The sequence below is a fragment of the Amblyomma americanum genome, chromosome 1 (assembly GCF_052857255.1).
Source record: "Amblyomma americanum isolate KBUSLIRL-KWMA chromosome 1, ASM5285725v1, whole genome shotgun sequence".
Taxonomy (NCBI): Eukaryota; Metazoa; Arthropoda; class Arachnida; order Ixodida; family Ixodidae; genus Amblyomma; species Amblyomma americanum.
Genome location: NC_135497.1, coordinates 113318809 through 113341303, shown reverse-complemented (window position 1 = coordinate 113341303; position 22495 = coordinate 113318809). Strand labels below are relative to the sequence as shown.

The window sequence follows — 22495 nt, the reverse complement described above, 5'->3', positions numbered from 1 at the left end:
GCCAAGAACTGCATGCGTTCAGTTCGATGACCGCCGAGCCCGCTTGTAGCTATCGCCGCCGCCGAGTCATGCAGTTCTTAGTGGGCGCGAGTCAGCTTCTTAAAAAGTTTCTTTTGGAAGCCTTTTCGTTGGCTTCCTGACTGCTGGATTGTCGTCACCACAGCGTGACAGTTTGCATCAACCTTTCAACATTGAAAAATAAAAAATGTATATATAATTTATTATGTAAATGAGCATTAAATAAATAACAAAATAAGCTCGAAGTCTTGCCCCCCCCCCCCCCCCCCCTCCTAAAAAAAAGTGCCGGAGTCCCTGGACGTTACCATGAGGCGGCGCTTCAATCGCGTGGCATACGATATGAACACTTTTCCCTCTCACTGCTCCGTGTGCACCACTGTAAAAGGCATATGGCTGTTAGTGGGCACATCACAATAAATAAATAAATGAAGGACAAGCTTTGGAATAACGGAAACTCTAATGACCATCTAAACAACCTGAGATATTGGGCCATCAAGGAAAGGGACAGAGCACGCAAATGGTATCTTATACATTTTTTTCTTTTTATTTTCTTTTGTATTAGCAACCCGTCGCTGTACTCAGAGTGGACAGGCTCTAAGCGCGTAAAGTTACAAAATAGACGGCACAGACAGCCCTCATGCATTTAGAAACTTAAACGAGCGCTAACTAAACTCTCGAAAGCCGTAAAACTTATAAGCGCGCGGAGAGGAATAGTGCGAGTTCTATTTGTGGGCAGCTACAGCGATGGTCGCCGCCAGCGGGCCCTCAGCGGCGAGTGTTGTACAGTTTGTCGAACTTTCAGCTAGAAACGGGTTTTCGGAAGCAAGGAGTCTATGACGGCTTTAGAGTTCATTTAGAGTGTCCTGCAGAGAAAGACAGCAGCAAATGGTCACTTAAGCACCTTCTGACAGCTGCTTTCGAGATTTACCACTAACTTTTTGCGCCTGTTTTCACAGTTACTGTTTAGAACTGCGGGCTCGAACTGTCTTCCTACTGCTACGCTGTCCGAGGTAAAAGCACCTGAAGGTAACATAACCACGCTCCCCTTTTTGTCAGGTTGGAAGCAACTTAGTCCATTTTGCGGGAAACGCTTTAAAACTGCTGTCTTGTCCGTTTACTTGGAGTTGCGGGGAGCTGCAGGCCCTCGAGGTGCAGCGTACGCCTTTCGACAAGCCGATGCCCTTTCCTTGTCCTTAAATCTTTTGTAAGACTTCCTTTAGGGTGTCAGGCTACTTTTCTGTCTACAACACCAGGATCTGCTTCTGTTCTTTTTGGAACAGTTTTTGGGCCACTTCCTAGAAAGACGCAGCGCGCAAAGATACAAAAGTACCACTCAAAGTAATGCTGTTTTCTTTTTGTCGCTCATGAAACGAGATCTTCGTGTACTGATGCATCAAATAACAATGCTGGCGGAAAAGCTTCTCGGTGTTACAACTTGCGTTCTAAACGAGAGCTAGGCGAAGGTTGGGCACGCACACCTATACTTTCGTTTTCACGATTCTGCTGGCCCACAGTAGCCATTCATTTCGTTTGGAGCCACATAATATCTTCAACAAGTATGCCCGTACAGGACACATGATCATTACGTTAACACCGGCACGAAAAGTTGTTTACGTATCGCTTACGCATGAGCGAAATGGCCAACACCAAAAAAGTTATTTGCACTAACTCCAAGTTTCCGTTACGATGACGATGACGCTCGGTTGTGAGCACTGCAATCTGTTTTGATTCCTCACCTATCGCGCCGTCGTCGCGTCACGTTTATATCCCGAAGCTTTACAAATCACTGGGATAACCGCTCTGCACTAAAAGCTTTTTATCAGTTCTCAGATACGTCCACGCACATTTGGAGCATTATTAGGGCGTTGTAAATCTTTCACGTCAATAACTTTTGCCGCATAAAAGGGCCACTGAATTCACAGCGTGGGTCCAGCACTGTAAGCGCCCGTTTACCAAGAGGAAGGACAGACACAACATCCTCTCTTGTTGACCGTTTTCAGGCTTCGAAGAAGCGTTTTGATGAGTGTAACGCTGTATATAAGCAAAGAAACGCAGGGGGAAATGGCTCGTTAGCGAGGCGCTCTCTTGAGATTCCATACCAAAGTAGATTTTTTTTTCTTTTTGCGCAGCAGGTACCAACAAGTGGGCAGAAAGGAAGCCAAGTGCGTGGCTAATTCTTCAACTGTGTTCTTAATTAGAATTCGTTGGCATTGCATCTGCACACATTTGATTTCAAGTTTGCTTCTTTGTAAGGCAAGAGCAAGTAGAAAGTCCACAAGTGCATTAGTCATTAAGGTCTTTTGCAGACGTTCGTTGCAGCTGCCTTCACTGGCAGTTTCCCAGTTTTCTTAGGGCCCAAAGTTAGAAGCCAGAACCACCGTTCTTCGGGCACTTGCTTTTGCAGACTGCGCCGTCACACGTCCGTGAACACGCTTTCCTTTGTTAACTAACATCAGCAGCGGTTGGTGGAATGAAAAGGACGTTTTATTTCGCGTGCGTTCAGTTCTAACCAATTTTTTTTTTTTTATGGATGGGGCTTCAGGAGCAAAGGGAGGAAATAGCGTTTCCTCGTACCTGCGACGAAATGTAAACGAGCGAAGTCCTTTAGAACTGCGCTTTCGTTGCATAAAAGGTTACAACTTTTTCTAACTTGCAACAACAACAACAAAAAAAAAACACAGCAGTGCCTCTGCGGCTACGACATTCGGCTGCTCGCCCCAAGGCCGCGAGTTCGAATGTCGGCCGCGGCAGCCGCAGTTCGGTGAAGGCGACGGGCAAAAATAACCATGCTCTTTTTGATGTTAGTGCACATTAATCAACCTCAAGTGGCCCAGATGAACCCAGAGATCTCCACTACGATGTCCCCCATAGCCGAGCTGCAGCTTCAGCACGTTGAATTCGACATACCACAAACAGCAAAGGCCGACGGGAGGCACTTGTATTGTATAACATGGTAATCATGCTCAAACGTAATCTGAATTATCGGAAATCAGAAAAGTACTCAGGGCTTGAAGGTACTAAATTCTGTCGCACGGGGCTATTAACCATTCCTTTACCAACCTTATTATTATCTTTTTTTTTCTTTTTTTTGCACAGCAGTTGATCGAGCATATTGCTCGGTAGGCGTTTTCTACTTGACTATAAACACGTTTAAGCTACCTTTCCACGCCATGCTATAAAATGCTGTTGTCTCCTAAGAGAACCGCTAACTAAACGGTCATACTTCTTGCGCTGTGCTGCCGCCTTCTGGGTACTTGTGCAGGCTATGCATTTTGTCAGTTCCTGTCGAGCACTAGCACTTTATCTACACTTTGAGCTAGGATTACAAGAAAGCATATGGTAGGCTAAAAACCTTCACACTCTACCTGCAGTATAGTTTCCAGTGTACCGTGACGTATTGTGATAAACTCACTTTTGCTTACAGTTCTCGCAACAGCCATGAAGTATTTAATAACGCTGGTTTTGCTGTCTGGAGTTCGAATAGAATTAAGGAGGAAGATTGTTGTTCACGTGGCACCAGAATATTGGGGTTGCATTTACCGGACACTTGTTAATAGACTACACTCCCAGCGTTTGGTTTGGGGGAATGTGGCGAGGCTTTCTTCAGCAGTGCGTCATCTAGTGTACAGGTAATAGAGACGCTACATCTTGTAAAATAATCCTCTGTCTCCACGACCTTCCTTGCTCTGTGCCGCACGAGCGCATGTTGAATTACCTCTCCTTTGTGGGCTGCACGCAAGTTTCAGCGTCTTGTCGTTCGTCCATCTGCAATTTTCGTGGCTCATTTTTTATGTGACTAACGTGAACATGAGTTCATGTATTTCAAGAACATTTCACAGGACCCGATTATGGTTATGCCAGTGCGCGTTTTCCTTGCCATATCGACGAGAAAGAAGCCTTAAAGTATAAACCCCTTAATGTGCTAGAAGGAGAGTGTCTCCACTGCACAGAGAGGGCACTAATGATAACGTACAGGACGTTCCTTCCGTTGCCTTTTTTTTTTACAGAGGACGCAGAAATAAATTTATATAAGCCATGTACGGTTACAACGGCAGCCGTAACACGTTACGCTTTCGAGGTTGAGGTGTCCACCAGTTACTGCCCCTTTCCTCAAAACTAACCGGAGGCTCACACTCTCGCAGTTCACTCTACCCCGTCGACGGTAAATAATGAAAGCATACGGGCGCATTCTGCGCTTCGCCTGCATCGAAACGCGGTGTCGCGGTCAGGTTCGAACCCGGGTACTCCGGTTCAGTAGCCGAGCGCCCTAACCATTGAACCACCGCGGCGGGCGGAGCCCCATGGGACTATGTTGCCAAATTATCAAACACAATTTGCGGTCTGCTTCCATTGAGCGGCAGGTTCTGTCTGTCTGTCTGTTACTGCCAGGAAAAAAGAAAGGAAAGTGCGCAGGCCTGCTCACTGGCTCAAGCCGAGTTTACGGCAGGTTTCCAAAGCCTCCGGGCTTTCCTCTAGGATCCGCATCCTTGCGCGAGGTGTCGCTTAAACTAAAATAGTTTCAAAGATTTTTGTTTCCCTTTCATTCTGAGTGTCCGTTCACGTTATCTGAGAAGTTAGGTTGCCAGCTAGGCATAAATTTAAATTGTCACTTTTAATAACAACATTAATCCTTGCAGCGCTGAGAACGACAGTCAGAGTCAGCCATGAAGCTTTCAAATCCAGTGGCAGCAGCCTCGGAGAGCCGTTGCACCTCTTTCTCTCGTATTGTTTAACTCCCACCTTCATGCCTATCATCCCCCCCCCCTTTCCCCCTGGCGCTGTTCTGCGCCTTTCCTGTCCACCTCGCGACGCCAGCTGTCGATGCGGTTAAATTGTCCACACTTAGATATGAGACAGTTACTGCGCCCTTTTCCTTTCCTCAAAAGACGCAGCCAAGGAGTTCAATGCCGCGTTGACAAGGTGCGGAGTCCATGATGGATGTTCGCGAAAAGTGTGCGCCGTGGGATGCTCGTTGATTCGCCATGCTGGCGTAAGTGCATATTCTCCATACCGACGGAAAAGTCGAAAGCGTCTTTATATCCGAGCTGTACGTGCAAGACCGCAGCGCTAGTGGCGGGGTTGACGGAGGTTCTGCTGCGACGACGACCGATGGCGAGCTAAGGCGAACGAAGATAAGGCCAAGAAGAATGCTTAACTTCTGCCACAACACCGCGAGCGGAAGGCAGCTGCGGGGCCAAGTGCTGCATTGACGAGGTGCGAAGAGGAGACCACGATGAACGTTTGAGGAAACGTTTGCGATCCTGTAGAATTGAGCTTCTTGACGCTGACCGTGAGCCCACAGACACAGATATGTGCGCGTCAATTCTCAATAATTACTTATGTTCAGTGTTCTCCTCAGCAACTAGCAGCCCCAATTTTTTGCCAGCCATCGCCGCAATACCCATGCCACAAGTCACAGTCCCACCAGTAGGAATAGCGAACTTAATCAGTTCTCTCAAAACTTCACCATCAGCTGGCTGCGATAATATAAACAGTAAACTCCTGAAAAATACTGGTTTAGTCTCAAGCCTAATCCTGCTTCTAATTTTTACCCAATCATTGAAATCCGGAGAAGTCCCCGATTACTGAAAGATAGCTGAAATCATTCCAATATTTAAGAAAGGTGACCGCACAAATCCTTCCAACTATCGTCCCATTTCGTTGACCAGCATTCCTTCAAAATTACTTGAACATGTTATATCGTCAAACTTAATGAGCCATCTAGATTCAATTAACTTCTTTTATCCCCACCAACACGGTTTTCGAAAGCACTATTCCTGTGAAGCACAGTTGGCCGAATTCACTCATGACATCCTACACTTTATGGACAATAACCTTCAAATAGACGCTATATTTTTTGACTTTTCCAAAGCCTTCGGCCGTGTTCCTTATTCGCACCTGCTCGCAAAACTGTCCTCCCTAGGCATTCCCTATAACCTAGTAACCTGGATTGATCATTTCTTAAATGGGCGCATGCAATTCACTTCATGCAATGGCTACCGCTCATCCCTTACCGATGTATCATCATATGTCCCGCAGGGGGCTGGCTTATCCCCACTGCTATTCCTCATTTACATCAACGATCTTCCATTAAACACAAGCACCAAATTAAGACTGTTCGCGGAAGACTGTGTAATATACAGCCCCCTTCGTGATCCCACCGATAGTCACCTGCTACAAAAAGATATCGACACAATAGCCACATGGTGCGACACATGGCTGATGCCTTTAAACCTTGATAAATGCCAACTGTTGTCGTTCTCTCGCAAACTCGCAGTTATTCATCATTCATACAATATAAACTCAGTTCCGATTGTCCCAACAACGTCATACAAGTATCTTGGATTGCATCTGACATCTTCACTATCTTGGGTAAACCATGTCCAAAGAACATGCTCAGATGCCTCCCGTGTCTTAGGTTATCTATGACGTAACCTCAAGTCAGCATCTCCCGAAGTAAAAAAAAAAACTTGCTTACCTAACATTTGTTTGTCCCAAACTTGAATTTGCATCATCCATCTGGCATCCCTCTCAAGCCTACCTCACCGCCGAAATTGAGGCCATCCAAAACCGCGCGACCCGTTTTATCACCTCTGAATACACTAAAGAAATTAGCATAACTGCACTCAAACGTTCTATCTCCTTCCCACACTTGAGTCACGCCGCATTATTTCACGCCTTTGCCTACTACACAGCTTTTTTTACCATCCGACGTCAAAGCACCTCCTGCTGAAACCAACATTTCGAACTTCCAGTCGCCTCAGCCACAGCCACCCCATAGCCAGCATCAAGAGACGTACTTTAGCAATGAGCAGTTCTTTTTTTCCTGACGCAATAACCCATTGGAATGCCCTGTCAAACGACATAGTTTCATGCAATGATCGCAAAACATTTCGCGCGAAACTCACTAGTCATTTTCAGAACACGTGAACTTGTAGTTGCCCTGTACTTTATCCTGTATATTTCCCTGTATTTTTGTGCTTTTCTCCTTTCTTCTTTTTTTCTTTTTTGCTTACCCTTTTTGTAACCGCTGGATCGTCCCTTTTTAGTGTTTTTTTTAGTGTTTACAGTTCCAGTGTTATGTTCATCGTGCCTATGTTTTCATCATGAGTGCATTTACACAAACCCATTTGTAAGCCCCTCCTTATGTAATGCCTTCGGGCCTTTAAGGATGAAATAAATGAAATGAAATGTGTGACATGGTATGCTCGTAGATTCGCCGTGCCTGCGAAAGTTACTGCGCTACCGTACTCGTTGCTTGCATCTGCCTGACCAACCTTACCCGCCGGAAACGCCGGTAATGCCAACCAGCTTTCGTTGATAAATGCGCTAAGCAGGTAAGGTTAGCTCTACAATTTTTTTTCTCCTTCTCTCATACAACGTGCCTTTTTCGGCTGGGTCAGTTTGGGTAAAAAGGATTAATCAAAAGCCACTATGCAGCGAAATTCGTCGCCATCAGTCAGCACTTTTTAAAAAAAAAATCCAAGGTTTGGGGCCATCAGCAGCCCGAGCCAACATACCTGTTTCGTGCTTTTTTTCTTTATTAATAGCTGTCAAAAACAAACACCGCAGCTGTTCACTCCTAGATATGCTGCTGTGCGAAGTCTCAAAACCACCCCCGCATTTTTCAAAAATTGAAGAAGGGCAAGAAGCATCTGCGGCGTTTTCTTGCGGCTACTAGAGTTAACTCAGATTCAAAACAGTGCGAAATATATTTTCCTTACTGCTGAGTCTTCCGATGAAAAGCACTCAGGCCACACTGCGTTTATAATGTCATAATGTTGCAGGGGCGCTCGCAAGACCTGGAATCTTTCTCTTCCCGGGGTGACTTCATTCAGGCGGTAGGATTACGGGCCCACTGGACTGCTTTTATTTCCTTTCTTCCTTTCTTGGGGCCCTACGCTGTTCGTGATAAGAGCTTCCGCTCTTGAGGGACATTGACCGCCTTCCTTTTGCTGCCACTTGCCACTAAAATCAAGGCTCGAACTCCCACCGCCATCCATCTTTTGATCTTGACCGCTGCTGCGCAGATAAGAATGACCTCGTACGTTTACTGGCACTCCTCACAATCGCATTACGACCGGCACATAATTCCGCACGCACTCCCGTCTCGGCAGCCCGCAGAGCGCTGGCCCCGGCCGGAAAGCCGCCTTTGGCGTGAGGAAGATCAATTATCCCGAGAGTAGGTGAGCCGTGTTCAAAAAAGGAAGCAAAGGAGACGCAGGGGTTCTTCGAGGATACTGATTTTTTTTTTCTCTTTTCAGCGCTTGGCCCGGCCGCCCAGGCGATGGATTTTGATACAAGCCCCCGTCGGCTTTCAGCCAGCAGCTACGTCTAGTGGCACATCGGTGTCGATAACCTGAAAAAAATAATGAAAGGAAGAGACGGTCACTGCGGCAGCATACGACAAGCAAGCAGCATGCGTTAAGACTAGGCAGAACAAGCGTCAGGTAGGAGCGCCGCAACGAATAGCGCGTACGTCACAGAATTAATAGCTGGAGTAGAATCTTTGGATAGCTCCAAAGTTGCTGCTTCAGAAACTCCATAAAGACAGTATGATCGCCAAACAAGAAATCAGTCGCTTGGCGTAAAGCTAGCTGAATCCTCAGTGGTACGTTCAGTTAGCAGCAAACATTTTACGTGGTATGGATGTGCGATTTTTTTTTTCAGTGCAGTCAGGCAAGCAAGTGACCTGAGATGCTGCAAGTTTGAGGATACGTGCATGCTCCTCCCATTGTAATCAATGGCAGGTGACTGGGTCGCGAGGCAACGCTACAATAAATTGTATCCCAGTAACGCATCGCGTAAACTTTAATGGTGACCCCGCACTGGCCCAGCAGTGTGAGCTGCGCCCTCTAAACCAGTAATCAACTGTACGAGCGAACAACAAGCCCAAATTATGTAATATAATATTAACGCTCCGATGTCACATCATGCCTCATTGTTTATTCTGGCGCCTAATTATGGCGACATATAGTGAGGAAGTTAGCCAGGGATCTAAAATAAAGCCTAATCCTTTTTTGGCAACGCGCGTGCGCAGAAGTGTCGAAGACAGCAATTGTCAAATTACTCAGTCTGAATGTTAGTAAAGGGATTGAGAGTTTTTCAATTGGCTTGCCAGGAAACAGAGTCCCCCAGCTATTGTGTGTGTGTTTGGGGGGGGGGGGGGGGTGACCTCACTTAAGTAAGCTGGAAAATTCGCCAGCGGCCGAGCCATTTATTTTTCTCTTCTTTGTCGAACCATTGCAGTTCTCCTCAACGAAAGGTATCCAACTGGGCGCAGTCCAAGTTAACCACCCTCCGCCTTCACATCTCTTGCCGTGCTTTGCTGACGGTGCTTCGGAGACGGATGCTGTTGTTCACGTTTGTGTCACTGTCCAGTGCGAAACCACGAGTCTATTGCGTGCCAAAATGTTAACAAATTAAAGTGGCCGGAGCACATACAACCCGTCTTCAGGTGGGTGGCTGGATGGTCCAACAGTGCGCAACCACAGCGGGTAATGCTAATTAGCTGGCCCCTAATTAGCTACCTCCACCGCAGCCGCTGTAAACTTACAGCGCTTTCCCCGAGTACCTTTCAATCTTCTTTTGGACATATCTGCCTTTTTAGCCAGTTCAAAGCATCTAGCTCTGACACAAAAATCTACCTCTTTTTGTGCGGTGTGTCGTCGGCTTCGATGCTGCCTTTACCAACGCGAGCAGAGTGCAATGCTGCACGCATGACGAACCACGCTGTTAGTGCGGCAGTCTCAGCGCCCACAGGTTCCCAGCATGCTCTGCGAACAAGGGCTGATAGCCGCTCTTCTATGCGCGCTTCTCCGTTGCCAGCGTGGGGCGTTACCAGAGCTCGCGCGCATTACCTTGATGAGGGCGTCCTGGTATTCGCGGTCCGAAAGCTTGTAGCGCGATGGCAGCCGGACGTTTGCCCGCTTCAGCACCAGCTCCAGCTCGTCCACGTCGAATATGGGCAGCGGATCAATGTGGTGCTTGAAGATCAACTGCCCGAGGTACTCCACGTAATGCATTCTGCGAAAAAACGAGAAAAGAGCCGCGCCCGAAAGGCTTGTCCAAACACATGTGCCAAGCTCATGTACAGCGTTTGCTTTCGCCTTTCTACCTCTCTGGAGGGAGTTTGTTTTCGCCTCTTTCTCTGCTCAAAGTTCACCGCGGTTCTGTGTACCTTCATTGCAGGTTTGAAATCTGTTGCAAAGCGATTTGTTTTTTGTTATTTTTTGTGTTGGAATCACTTTTCGCTCCGTTCTCGGCACTGTCCGTCGTAATAAATTTGCATCTCTCTTTCTCTCATCAGCTTTCACTGCGTGGGTTAACAACGGGTAAAATGAGAGTAGATGCAGCATTTCATGTTGGCACCTACTTTCGGCAACGAGATAGACCGCTTTTTTTTTTCAAGCCCTCCTTCAGAGAGGCTGTGATTCTTATTTGCAGTTCGGCAAGTTTAAAATACTTCGACCTGATCCCTCAAGCACCCCCTTTGTGATAATAAACTCGGTGAGTTCAAAGAAAGTTTGTGCAGTGTGAGCCTTATATTTATCGGTGACAGCAGTGTATGCGTCGGTGTCCTATAGTACCGTATTTCAGCTAGCTGAGTGCGTACAATGCCGATGTTCAAGTATTTTTTATTGTTAAGCTGCAGATTCATGCGTTTCCACGAACAAAGTAAAGAAAACGAATTATCAGTATCTCCAATCCTCATACCGCTATTTCCCAATGCTGCGCCTTGCCACTCCGATGAGGCTTTGAACAAGGACGTAGCCGCAGATGTAAATAAGGCTGCAAGAGTACCACTATAACCTGGATGAAAATGAGATTAAGGGACAAACACGCACCAATACAAGCACACCGCGCTTACATGGCAACAAGTAAAACGTGCGGTAGTGAATAGACGCCCCAAGGCCTCGCGTTGGCTCTCCTGTTCCAGAGGCATTACGGATCACAGAATAGCCACTTATGCTTCTTTGTTTGTACTACACTATAGCACTGTGCTGAAGTTTCCCCTGTTCTGACAAAACCGTGCACAACGATTTAATCAGGCCTCCGGCCACAACACGATTTGCTTTCGCCTGCTTGCGAAGAATTATGATCGACTAACAGTGAGTTACCCTTTCCAAGAAAGATCGCAAATTGGAAAAAAATAAAGCGAGGTTGTGAGATGTAATTCATTCTTTGGTGTTAGATAAATGCCAGCAGCCAATGTTTACAGGATGAACTTGCCTGTATTTTGTGTGCTTTATTCATGTATGTGCACTGCAATAGCCATGTACAATATTGCAGTATTCATAAATAAGGGAATAAAACACATAAAATGGATCATCCACAGAACCTTTTTCTGTTTCAGATTTCGTGACACCTGCGCTAAAAAAGCACTGCGGAGTTAAGCTTTCGAACATTTTTTCCACAGCGGATGAGCTCTCTGTTGCACAAGAAACTTCCAGGCTAATGAGCGCTCTTAATTCAGTCAAGTCGATCTTGTTTGCGTATTTCCCCGGCAGCACATCAAGCTTGTCAAGCGCTTCTGTCAGATACTTCTCATGCACTTTGTTTGCAGGTCACAAAAAATTGCACGCTCACTTCCACAAAACCTTCCTTTCATGAATCATGCTTGCAGTCAGTGGTAACATCATTAGTAATCTTGTGCAATACAGACTTTAACGCTGAGAAACTGTGTCTAGCCAAGCCACAGCTATCGCTCGACCTTTGGGTGTAACCGTGGCCAAACCGCTGCCATTTTTTTAAGATGGTTTACAAACTAGCTCAGCTGTCTGTATTACGTCGATTTACAAGCATGTTCGTACGCGCAGATATAATACTGCTGAATTTCCTGTTATTTACACGTATCTATATGAAAGCCAGCAGTCCTCTCATGCTTATATTCCTGAAGTTCAGAATGCAACTGAGTGATTATAGCATTCTTCTTAGAATACAGATGCACCTTCTGGAATTCAAAACACATTGAGAGTCAGATAATTTTTTATTCCGGTTCCTAAATGCACTGTAAGGAGCATACGCAGTTATGTTGTCATAAAACCACACGCTACTGCTGTTGTTACCGACTTCTCTGCCTTCAACACGTCGGCGTAGAATGCTGTAGAGCTCTCATATATCGGTTGAGCATCTCTGGGGAAGCATTTTAACTCTATTACTTCATGAAGGTCGTTCCGTTTCTTTATTTTTGCATGGCGTTACGTTTCGCCTTCATCGTGTGGGAAAACTGGCGCGGATGCAGCCTACATTCCCGCGGACTACCGTTGAGTCGGCGAGGGCGACATGGGGTCCCCCCTCCTTCGGCATATCAACGGCACGACAGTAAGCCTCCTCTGAAAGCCGCCCGCGCAGATATATGCCAGTGCACACTAAGGTACATAACAAAGAAAGCTGCCAAGACCGGCCGTAATTGAGTCTCCCGAGAGGATCCGGGGCTCAGCTGGGTCCAGTCATCATGTTTGACAGCGGCATTCGTCTTCAAAGGAGATGCTGTCGGCGAGCGGTTTTCCTACCCCGCGTGGCCTTGTGCGTAACCCGGGCCGTACACTGATGATGCGACCACCTGCGAACCGTGGGAATTCCACTCATGGACATTCCGGTGTCTGCGCGACGTAGATGCCATCCTCCTCTCAAGCTCAACACCTGACGGGGGCGGGTTTCCTAAGGAGAGAGTGCGTGACGAGTGCCATAGTGAAGTTTTCAGGACACGCCTTCTTCGGCAGACCTGGCCTCCATCTAGGGATTTCAGGGAAGGAAAACCCTATAAAACTCGGCACCGAGCACGGCCGAGTAGCTCCCTCTTATCGAGACTCTTTTACTGAGGAGCACTCAGTTGCTGTATGTGCACATAATGCAAACAGTTGTATAAAGCTTTCCTCGCCTTTCTCCTAACCCAGTCTCCGATCTTCCTCGTCCCGTCTCCGGCCCGACCATGCTACCTGAGTCGCAACGATGGTTCAGTTACGAGCTACGGTATATAGTTTCGAGTTCCTGAGGAGCGAAATAAGCACGGAGACTCGTTAAACATCCTTTCCGCGTGGTTGCAAGGCTTGCAAGAAAAGACGGCGCCGAGCGAAAACACCAGGAGAGAAACCTGCACCGTCAACAATGTCCCTAAACTCTGTCAGAAATCAGAGCCGGGGAACGTACCAAGCGTTCTAAACTGAGCTGCTATATTATATTAAAAAAATGCATTGTGTGTGTGTTGTCTGGAAAGCAACTCTTCTGTTATGCGGTGCTTTTTCGCATCAATGCATTTGTTGTACGTCTTGAGCTTACATTGATCACTTTAAACTTTTGCCTCCGAAAGGCGCATATGTTTCGCAACTACGCGCTCCAATTGCATTCTGATATCCTCTTGCCAGAACAGAGCAGCACTATGCGTGCATTCAGCACTACGTTCTTTCCCACGATTCGAACATGGCTTGGGACATGCACAGCTGGGCAGAAAATGCAATAAATAGTGCAGTTGAAGATGCGAAAACGCTTGATATTGGGAAGGTAAATGCCGCGCACTCTCTTCTCTGCGCTTCACATTTTAGTGTTCTTCACATCACAATAGCATTGGTAGATTTCTGCAAGATAAGACTGGCGCATTCTGCAATAACTTATGCCGCCGAACTCACTAGCCGCGCCTTGTCAGCTGACCGGTTCAGCCTCGTGGATTGACCGCGCGCACCATCTGGTGAGTTTCTACACAACGCGCCTCACGGAGAGGCCGCCGCTTTCTCCACATACCCAATCTTCTAGTTCACTGTAGTCATGAACAGCCACCGAAACGATGGAGCAAAGGGGAATGTTTCTATTTGTTTGTTATTATTATTTTATGGTGGTCATCAATGAGAAATTAATAGTGTCATTATTTTATCGCTGAAAGACAGTTGATTAGAAAGCAGAAGAGAAAATGGCTGTGGTTTAGCTCAGGTTAAACCTGGAATGACGCGATAGCTACATCTGGCCGAGTGGAACTCGCTCAGTCGAATTGCAAAGTCAGTCTTTCGCTGCTCCGTTTCGCTGGGCGTTCATTCTTCATCTTAGTCCCTTGATGTGGATTCACCCTCTCCGCCACTCTCCCCTCTCCACTCCCCCCCCCCCCCCCCCCCCCCCCACTCGGTTTCGCCGGCGCGCCGCGCCGCCGGCAGCTGCTTCGCACCACGTGACCAACCCCGTGACCAGCCACGGCGCCGCCACGGAGCTGAAGGGCGGCCACGCAGCTCAAGGGGGGCCACACTGAAGGCTCGAAGTGCTAGCGTAGTGTAGCTATCGCTACAAAAACAACCACGTGCTGCTGATGGGATCCGAACCCACGACCTACGAATTTCGCGTCCGGTGCTCTATCAAATGAGCTATTGCGGTGGTGTCCAATCTTCTGCTTTCAGGGGCATTAATGTTGCCTGTTCTTTGCGGTTAGTCACATCAGCTCAATGAAAAGTATAGATCCACAAGGGCGCACATTCGTGCTCCATCCACCGGGAAAGAAAATAGCAGGGGTGTGGTTAGGAAGGGACCGTGGATCTGCATCCCGCAAACGTTCTTCATAACTGTACATTTCGTACCCAAAGAAAAGATCCAAAAGTCATCACGTAAGTCGGTTGCCGTGCTGCAGTCAGGACAGGAAATAAGAAACTACACAAAAGTCCACTGACGCTAACAAACTAGACGAGTGTACGGCAGGACGCGGACGCACGGGACGGGAAACCCCATTCGAATGAGCTACGTGGCCCAAACCACTGAGCGCCGAGAAGATTATTTGACCTCCCTATTACTTTGCCAGTCCATTCATTTACCGCCGGCCATCAAACAGGGGCTCCACCGCACGTATCCAGGCGCACTGAGCCTGCCTTACTTCAGTATATATCCGGACCAAATAATACGATTCGATCACTTCCAATCCGTTTAGTATCGTCTATTGTTGCTTGCTCACCTCAGCGCCGTTGTCACCAGAACCAACGAGCTGACACGGCGGAATGTAAGAAAAAGAAACAACTGGAAGCGAATGATCCCCGCGTTTCCCAAGTGCCCCCAGCATGCGCCAATTACGAGCCTGGTCGTCGTCTCACCTGCACAGTCCTGCCGTGCCTTCTTCCACGGGTCTACCGCAGATGTCGTCCTTGAAGCCGTCCACGCTCTCTTTCTGCTCGGGCACTTCGCACCGCGACGTCTTCACCCAGTGGGCGGGCGGCGCCCGGTTGAAAGGTACGTTGCTTTCCTGCGAGAAGTTCAACGCGTAACCTCCCGTTGTCTCTTCGCGCCAGAAGATGGAAAATATTTTGGGGGTAAATCTTTTATTTTCATGCTCTCTGGGAATGCATGGCAGAAAACGCCGAGTTTCGTGCTTTTGATTTTAGGAAACAATGAATGAACTTGAACGTGGGGAACAAACTAAAATACTGTTCTGAGCGTTATATCTGACAGTGGGATGCTACTCTGAGCGGTCACAAATCTTAAGAGTAAAGTGATTAAAAAGAAAATGGGGGTTGAGGTTTTCAATAATGTTCCGCAGTAGTAAAAACTAAAAAAAATAATTAATTACCAACCCACTACACGCACAAAGCAAACACAGTACAAAATACTGCACGATTAAACAATTGGTATCCAGTTCGTTTTTCCTTCCTTGCAATCCTCCTCCGTCACTACACATTTTCTCTTCATGAAAAGTAGCTGGATTTACTCATCCTGACTCAGGGCTCCAACAAAACATTGATTCCAACAGATAATAAAATAAATTATAACAAAAAAATTCAGCCAAGTTTGCTTGGTTATTGACCGTCCGTCCAACTGTCTGCTCCTGTCTACTCGTCTGTTGTCGCTTTTATTTACATTATATTTCCTTTGTCTGTTCTGTCCAACATGAGAGGCATTGCAAAACTCCCGGTTCATCAATCACGCAGCAGAAGCCGTAAGTAAATCCAGCAATCACTCGTGTATATATTCCCAAACACGACAAGTTCTGGTTCAATCAACATTCCCCAACCGCCTATCTGACGAAACAACTCCCTGAACTACGCACCTCCAAAAGTCTCTGCAAGTCTTCAATATTCTTGTCACGGAGGTAGAAGAGGCAGTTTCGGGGATGGTGAGCGTGCAGGCCCAGCCTGGCGCAGTTCGGTGTCCGGCCGCATTTCTGGAAGAGTCCGGAGCACGAAGTCAAAGGAAATCCTAGCGAGGGGCAAACGGACGCACTGCACCGCTATCTGCGCTCACCTCGCCCATCTTGAAAGGCAGATTGCACCCGCAGCAAAAGTCGAAGCTGCACTGATAGCACTTGAAATGCATGCAGCCTCCACGGGCTAATGCGTACCTAAACTTGCAGTTTGGGCAATCTGCAAGTGCATGAAGAATGGTTGAGGAAAATTCTTGCAGAATTTCTCGTACGGAGTGAGATGGAGCTCGACGCTATATTGGGTGCACATGCAAGGATGTATTATATTACAAACAAGGCGGGAATGGACAAGTTCACTTTTCTACGATTGTCGGCACCTGCAGTTAATTCGTTAACTACTACACAAGGCGTCTCTGCAGAGGCCAAGAAAACTTTTTAAGCTTGCAAACTACCGGTACTTACAAAAATTTTGACGGAAGGAAAGGAGGAACTGTATCAGCTTCGGCGGGCCGCGCAATAAGTGATTCTTACATTACGCGCCCAAGAAATTTGGACAAACACTTTTACTTTGAGCTGCTGCCACAACGTTCCGCGTGCTCTGAACGCTCAAAATCACCGTGGAAATTTAGAATTTCCGACACATCCCAAGTTATTATTGTATAGTATCTGCTCCATCTCTCCATCTCTCTATTGTTTCTGTCAACTATTGTTGGTAACAATGTCGGCACTGGCTTGTAGAGGTTTTCTGGGTCATGTCAAGCTGTGATATACCGCTTTTAGCCGAGATATTCTTCCAAACTACTGGTAAAATAAATTGAATTCACTTTCTATGGCTGTCAGAACTAGTTGGTGGGAGCGCAGGATGAATTTTATACGTCCGATTCTGCAGTGAGGAGGAAGAGTCTGCTCTGCTAGTCACCAAGTTCGCGCCGTCTCTTGGCACTCTCGAGTTTTCTCAAAATCAGAAAATTAAAATATCCACACTGAGTATCATGGTGCATGCTACCGGCGGCCAACAGATGGCGATAGTTGCTGTCCAAAAAATCTGGGCATGAGGCAACTAAAGAAAAAGTTAACTAATCACAATTTTCGTTAACGGCTTTTGGACGCAGACTGCAATTGCAGGATGGGAGCCATTCATGGTTCAAGGCATCACTATTTATTGAAAGTCTTCGAAGTAATGAGCTTGTTTTGTCGTGCTCGTCTTCTCCTTGACCCGCGAAATACGTTGGTACCCTACTGAGCAAGGAACGTAAAGGCGCGATAATGGCTTTTGCCTGTGAGCACAGCATTACTTCATGGAACCTTTGGAAGACCAATATCTTGGAAGCCTACGGAAACGATTCCTAATAAATGGACACCTTACTAACATGAGAGGTTCATATACTAATAGTTACAATGCGCTTGGGAACTTGTAATAAAATACTAATAATTAAATTTGTATAACTGACATTCTAATCAGTATGTACCTCGCACTTCAGACATGACTTTAGTGTGCGTCGGCCACTTGTGCTGCGTTGGCGAGCCTTTTTACCGAAAACTGTATTAAAGGCCTCTTGTAATGCTTTTTTAACCTGATAAGTAAGCCTGCCCGATCGTTAGGTCACTTGCATGTGATGACCTCGACCAACTATATCTCCCCCATATTCTTCCTCCTTAAACTGCTTGCCCCTTTTCCAGCGCATTTTCTAATCCCCGTTAATTACGCGTTATTTTTAGAGCCATCACGTCACGGCAGAACAGATGACAGTTATCAGCCAGTTTCTTCCTCTGTCACGAACGGCAGTTCTCATGACAAAACCTAGCAGCAGACAAAAACAAAAACAGGCCGAGCGAGCTCTGCGTGTCCCGCGTCTAAGCCGGCAGTAATCGGATTACGCGCGCGAGAAAACAAAGCTGTTTCAGGTGCAGTCACTGGGCGGGGCATTGCGATTTTCCTGCGCATTGGGGAATAACGAGAGAAAAGCGCCTGGAAGGCTGTGTGGGACAATTTTAGGTGCTGAGAACTCCGCTGGTAAAAACCACCGTCGAAAAACCTTTGCTGTAGGCGACGACTCCCTGAGATGCTACCATTCATATTCAACGGACTGCAAAGTTCGAAAAAAAGGATATCAGGCCAATTTGCTCTATCCCTTATGCCCCTAAGCTATAGGCTTCTACTTGCGTCGATCTTTGAATTTTTATCATGAAAAAAAAAACAAATTGCACCGACCATAGGCGTTTTTTAAGTAAGATTTCCTTTGTAATGGCATTAACCAACGGTGAATCAATCACGATAATGCGCAGCTTCTTTGAAGCACATCGTTGATTATATGATCTACCGATCATCAGCGTATTACTTAGCTTTTATTCTTGTCACCATGCTTAGGATGAAAAAAAAATTTCAGGATGCATCAATCCTCAAAAGTCAAGTGATAGAAGGAAGGTTTTGCTTTATAAATCGCAGATGGCTCATTCATTGCCAAGATTTGATGCTATGTATCGCATCTCTGACACTGCAGTTACACTTGGAAATTAATAGGGATTACTTACCAATGCCATTTTTCAGCCAAATATCGCGCGATGCCCTCGCCTGACTTTCAGGGTCATTATCTTGCTGCCATTCTTGAAACTGCTCGCAGGTGATTCCTTCGTGTTGTTTTTGCCACTGAACAAAAAGGGAAAGCAGAAAAAACGCCACCATTCACGGCATCAGAGAAAAATGTCGACGCGTTACGCGCGTGAATGCTGCATTGTAAGCGTAGAGGAAACCTCCAGAACATGCAGTGGCCTAACTCGACCATTTTAAAAGATTTGTCACGTTTACGACAGAACAGCTTCCATCTAAAGCGTAAATGAAGGCGGAATCACTTACTGGCTTCCGACAAGACGCGCAGGTGACTGCCTTGCAATCTGGACAGACGAGACGCGTCTGATTTGGGTATGTGATGAAACCGAAGAGCACTGCAAAAACAAATTCTAGTAAGTTCCCAGAAAAAAAAAAGAAAGTGTGCTAGCTATTTGCCTTTTCCCAACAGCTTTCCACGCTGTATCTTTTTAGTATTCGAAATATCACAGTGCTTTTAATTTCCATTTCATTTTGTAAAAACTGACGATAGAACGGCCTCTTGTCTTGGTGAGTGTGCTTCGGACCAGCCTCTGCCTATCCCCCTTCAGTAGTGCAAGATGTTTAGTACTCCTGCCGCCAACTAATAATATTTCGGCTTCAGAAGGAGACTGCCCCCATTGCATGATGTTGACGTCCCAGCTGTCACGTAACAACCCACGTGTATGCCATTGATTATCTTTCTTTTTTCCCCCCTTTCTTTCTTTAATGACTAGCACGTCAGGTGTTGACAGAGAAAAAAAAAAATCAGATGTGGAAACATTGCAGCATGCAGAGTGTAAGGTTAAAACGACTTAGCAAAGCCACCAACCTGTGAACACCATCTAAAGTTCGGATCTTTCATCAGTGCTCGGTCTCGGAGCTTTTGTTGGAATAAGGTCGTAGACATCTCTCTCAACGAAGCTTTTTAACTGCGGAAACATAATGATCACCGTCATAAGCAAGATCAGTGCAACTACCAGGACGCACTTATCATTGATCAGCAAATTATCAATAAGGTCAATCGTAAAAAGGAATGTTGGTACCAAAATTCTTTAAGCAAGTCAGTGGTACCTAAATTTGAGGGGAAATTGTTACTGCGTGTTCGACAAATGCGCCAAGGAAAAAATTTACTCACCAGAATATCAAGGTTATTAAAGTAATTAAGCTCTACATCTTCGTCACTTAAGTCTGGCTCGTTGCAGAAGGGGCAGAGAAGTTCCATAATATTTCTGTCCCGAATTTGGATGGTAAAGTAAGCTTTGAGGCACTCTTTGCAAGCCCTGTGGACGCAGTTCAGTAGAGAGACCATCTGCAACGAAATAAATTGAAACAAACAGAACAAAACTGGTGTGTCGAAAAACATCTGTAAACGAACCACTTTGGTGCAGTCTTAAATGGGATCTCCCAAGGTCTTCTCGGTTTGTGATAAAAATAACAGCGGCCAACAACCAAACTCTGGATTTCGTGATCGTCGCCATGTGCAGATTACTACTTCACAAGCGCCCTCAAAACACCTGACCGAGCCGAATGTCGCAACTGCAACCTGATGTTCGTTCGTTTTTTACTGTTAAATATCGAAAAAAAAATAATGGGAGATGTACGTTATTCTTACTACAGTATAGAGCTCATATCTGTGTGAAGCACGCTAATGACGTAGCATTCTTTAAGCAATACAATGACGCTAAATTTCTTCGTCCACCTGTCGACACAGCATGCAGGCTGATTGGTTGCAGTCGCTAAACTTATTTTTGCAACCCGACAGTTTTTTTTTGCTTTCTTGTGCTGGTTGGCCAAACACGGCGCCTTTAAAGAGCCCGATTCCTCGCTTTTACGCCGCTCGAAAGGCTAGGGAAACCCAGAAAATAGGCTTTGACGCGAGTCTCGCGTCCACTTTTTTTACATGCGTTGCGAAAAGAAGCACGATGCGTGGGCAGAAAAGAGCAAAGACTAAAGTGAAGAATCTTATTAGAGATGACAAATAGAAGCAAACATCATTGAGGTTCACAAAGCGATTTATAATAAATACAGGGCAGCTTGTACAGACATAAAGCACATTCATAACAGAAAACCAGGATACACACGTGTTCGGTACACAAAGAGGTTTCCTTTGTATTTGAGCACAGGTTTTTTTTTTCTTTTCAGATCTGTCCCAGCAGTGCTCCGCATGCTAGCCTAGGAACAGATTTTATAACTAATCACAGCCTGTTCATTGTAAACTGCCCTCGACAGTTATTCACTGCGCGACTGCCACAAAATAGTAAGTATGCGCCACGCCTTCGTTGCAGTGTGTAACAATGTGCAATACCTCTCTGCAACAACCCCCAACAACTTGCAATACCTCTCCAGTGTGTAACAACCCATTGAAGAGGTATTGCAAGAAGCCCTAGGCTTGCTTCAGAAAATTCTGAGCGTGTCATGAACTAACAAGGCGTTCAAAGCTTTGGCCGCAAGTTGTCGAATAATTTCAACACCATTCCTTGTGCTGCTAGCGTTGCTAGTGTTCATACGTGAATAACTGCGGTGTAGCGTGTGCATTTCTCTGGTATTGGGAACATTCTATTCCTTTTCATGGCGTCTTAATATTTTATGATAAGCAAGAACCCGCCCCTTCTAAGCGCAAATATAGCTTGCGTGTTTGTGTCAAAATAAAGAGGAGCGGGTGTTGCGAAGTAACGAACAGTAGACGGCAACAGCTAGCGTGCCGGCGATCGATACGGCGCCGCGGCTTACCGTTGCGTGTAGGTAGTTTCACGGTCCACTTGGTTCTGATTGGCTGTTCGTGTTTTTTTCTTCCGACGTCACTTTAATAGAAAGCGCGATAACTAATGTTATGCGGCCTTGGGATGCAGCAGGAGTCTACGCAAACTACAAAAGTGCTTGCATCACCTTATCTACTTCATAGTTGTGTTCCAAGGCTCATTAAAAGCAATAAATATTATTTGTTTCTCGATTTTTCTCTCTAAAGGTGAGAAAACTGCTGGCGTCCGGGCATAATTCACGCAGGCGCTTGTCACCCATGTTCTCAAGCACACAGAGAAATGCGGCCCTGTAAGGGTTCCCAAGCACCGGGCCACCGGGCTTTCCACAACAGCATGTGTTATCTACGAAGGATCAGGACCTGGTACGTGCCATAGAAAGTGCCGCAGCACAAGTCTGTAGAGCAAAAGGTTGCAGTCACACAAAGAGCTAAAGCTGTCACCGTGGGCTCAGCATAGCGGAACCGGAAACGAGAAAGCTATTGTTTGAATCTTTTCGTTTTTCTTGCCATTATTCTACCGGAAGTTGGAGAAAGAAACGGCCATGGCTGACCTGGCTGATGGGGTAGTTGGCCGCGCACAGCTCGCATTCCTGCTGGAGAAAGTTGACGGCCTGGTAGATGCTTTCGCACTGCTCAGCCGCCAAGATGGCATCCTCTTCGTCGAAGCTCATGTCGATCAGCTCGGCCACCAAGTGCGCGTGCACCATTGTGGGGCAGCGACCCTCCAGGACGAGCTCCTCGGCTTTGGCCTGAGGTGCACGGGACGCGTGTTAGCATCACGCGAGAAAGCGACAACCTCGTCATTCGACTCCAGCCAACCATCGAACGCTGTTCAGAGATTGCGGCAGCCATTTGTTACGGCTAAGTATTCCTGGCAGCCTTTGCCTAACAACCTCCCTATACTCCTGTTCTTGTCACTTTCCAGCCATGTTTTCCATACCAATATATAACCCCTTGATAGAATACATCGATAGCTCAAAAGTTTCACTCCACAACAAAGCTTCACCCTGTTTATCGCGATTTTCTG

General features: G+C 46.5%; 1 protein-coding gene across 1 annotated transcript in view; it reads right to left on the bottom strand.

Annotated features, from left to right (window-relative positions):
• Positions 1-8245: 8245 nt before the first annotated feature.
• LOC144113479 (uncharacterized) overlaps positions 8246-22495 on the bottom strand; it is a 156367-nt gene continuing 142117 nt past the window's right edge. Inside the window, 11 exon segments of the mRNA XM_077646569.1 lie at positions 8246-8377; positions 9879-10044; positions 15081-15229; positions 16031-16144; positions 16225-16343; positions 18656-18770; positions 18978-19066; positions 19536-19605; positions 19607-19639; positions 19846-20019; positions 22020-22217. Of these exon segments, the coding sequence (XP_077502695.1) occupies positions 8336-8377; positions 9879-10044; positions 15081-15229; positions 16031-16144; positions 16225-16343; positions 18656-18770; positions 18978-19066; positions 19536-19605; positions 19607-19639; positions 19846-20019; positions 22020-22217 (1269 nt within the window). The 3' untranslated portion in view covers positions 8246-8335.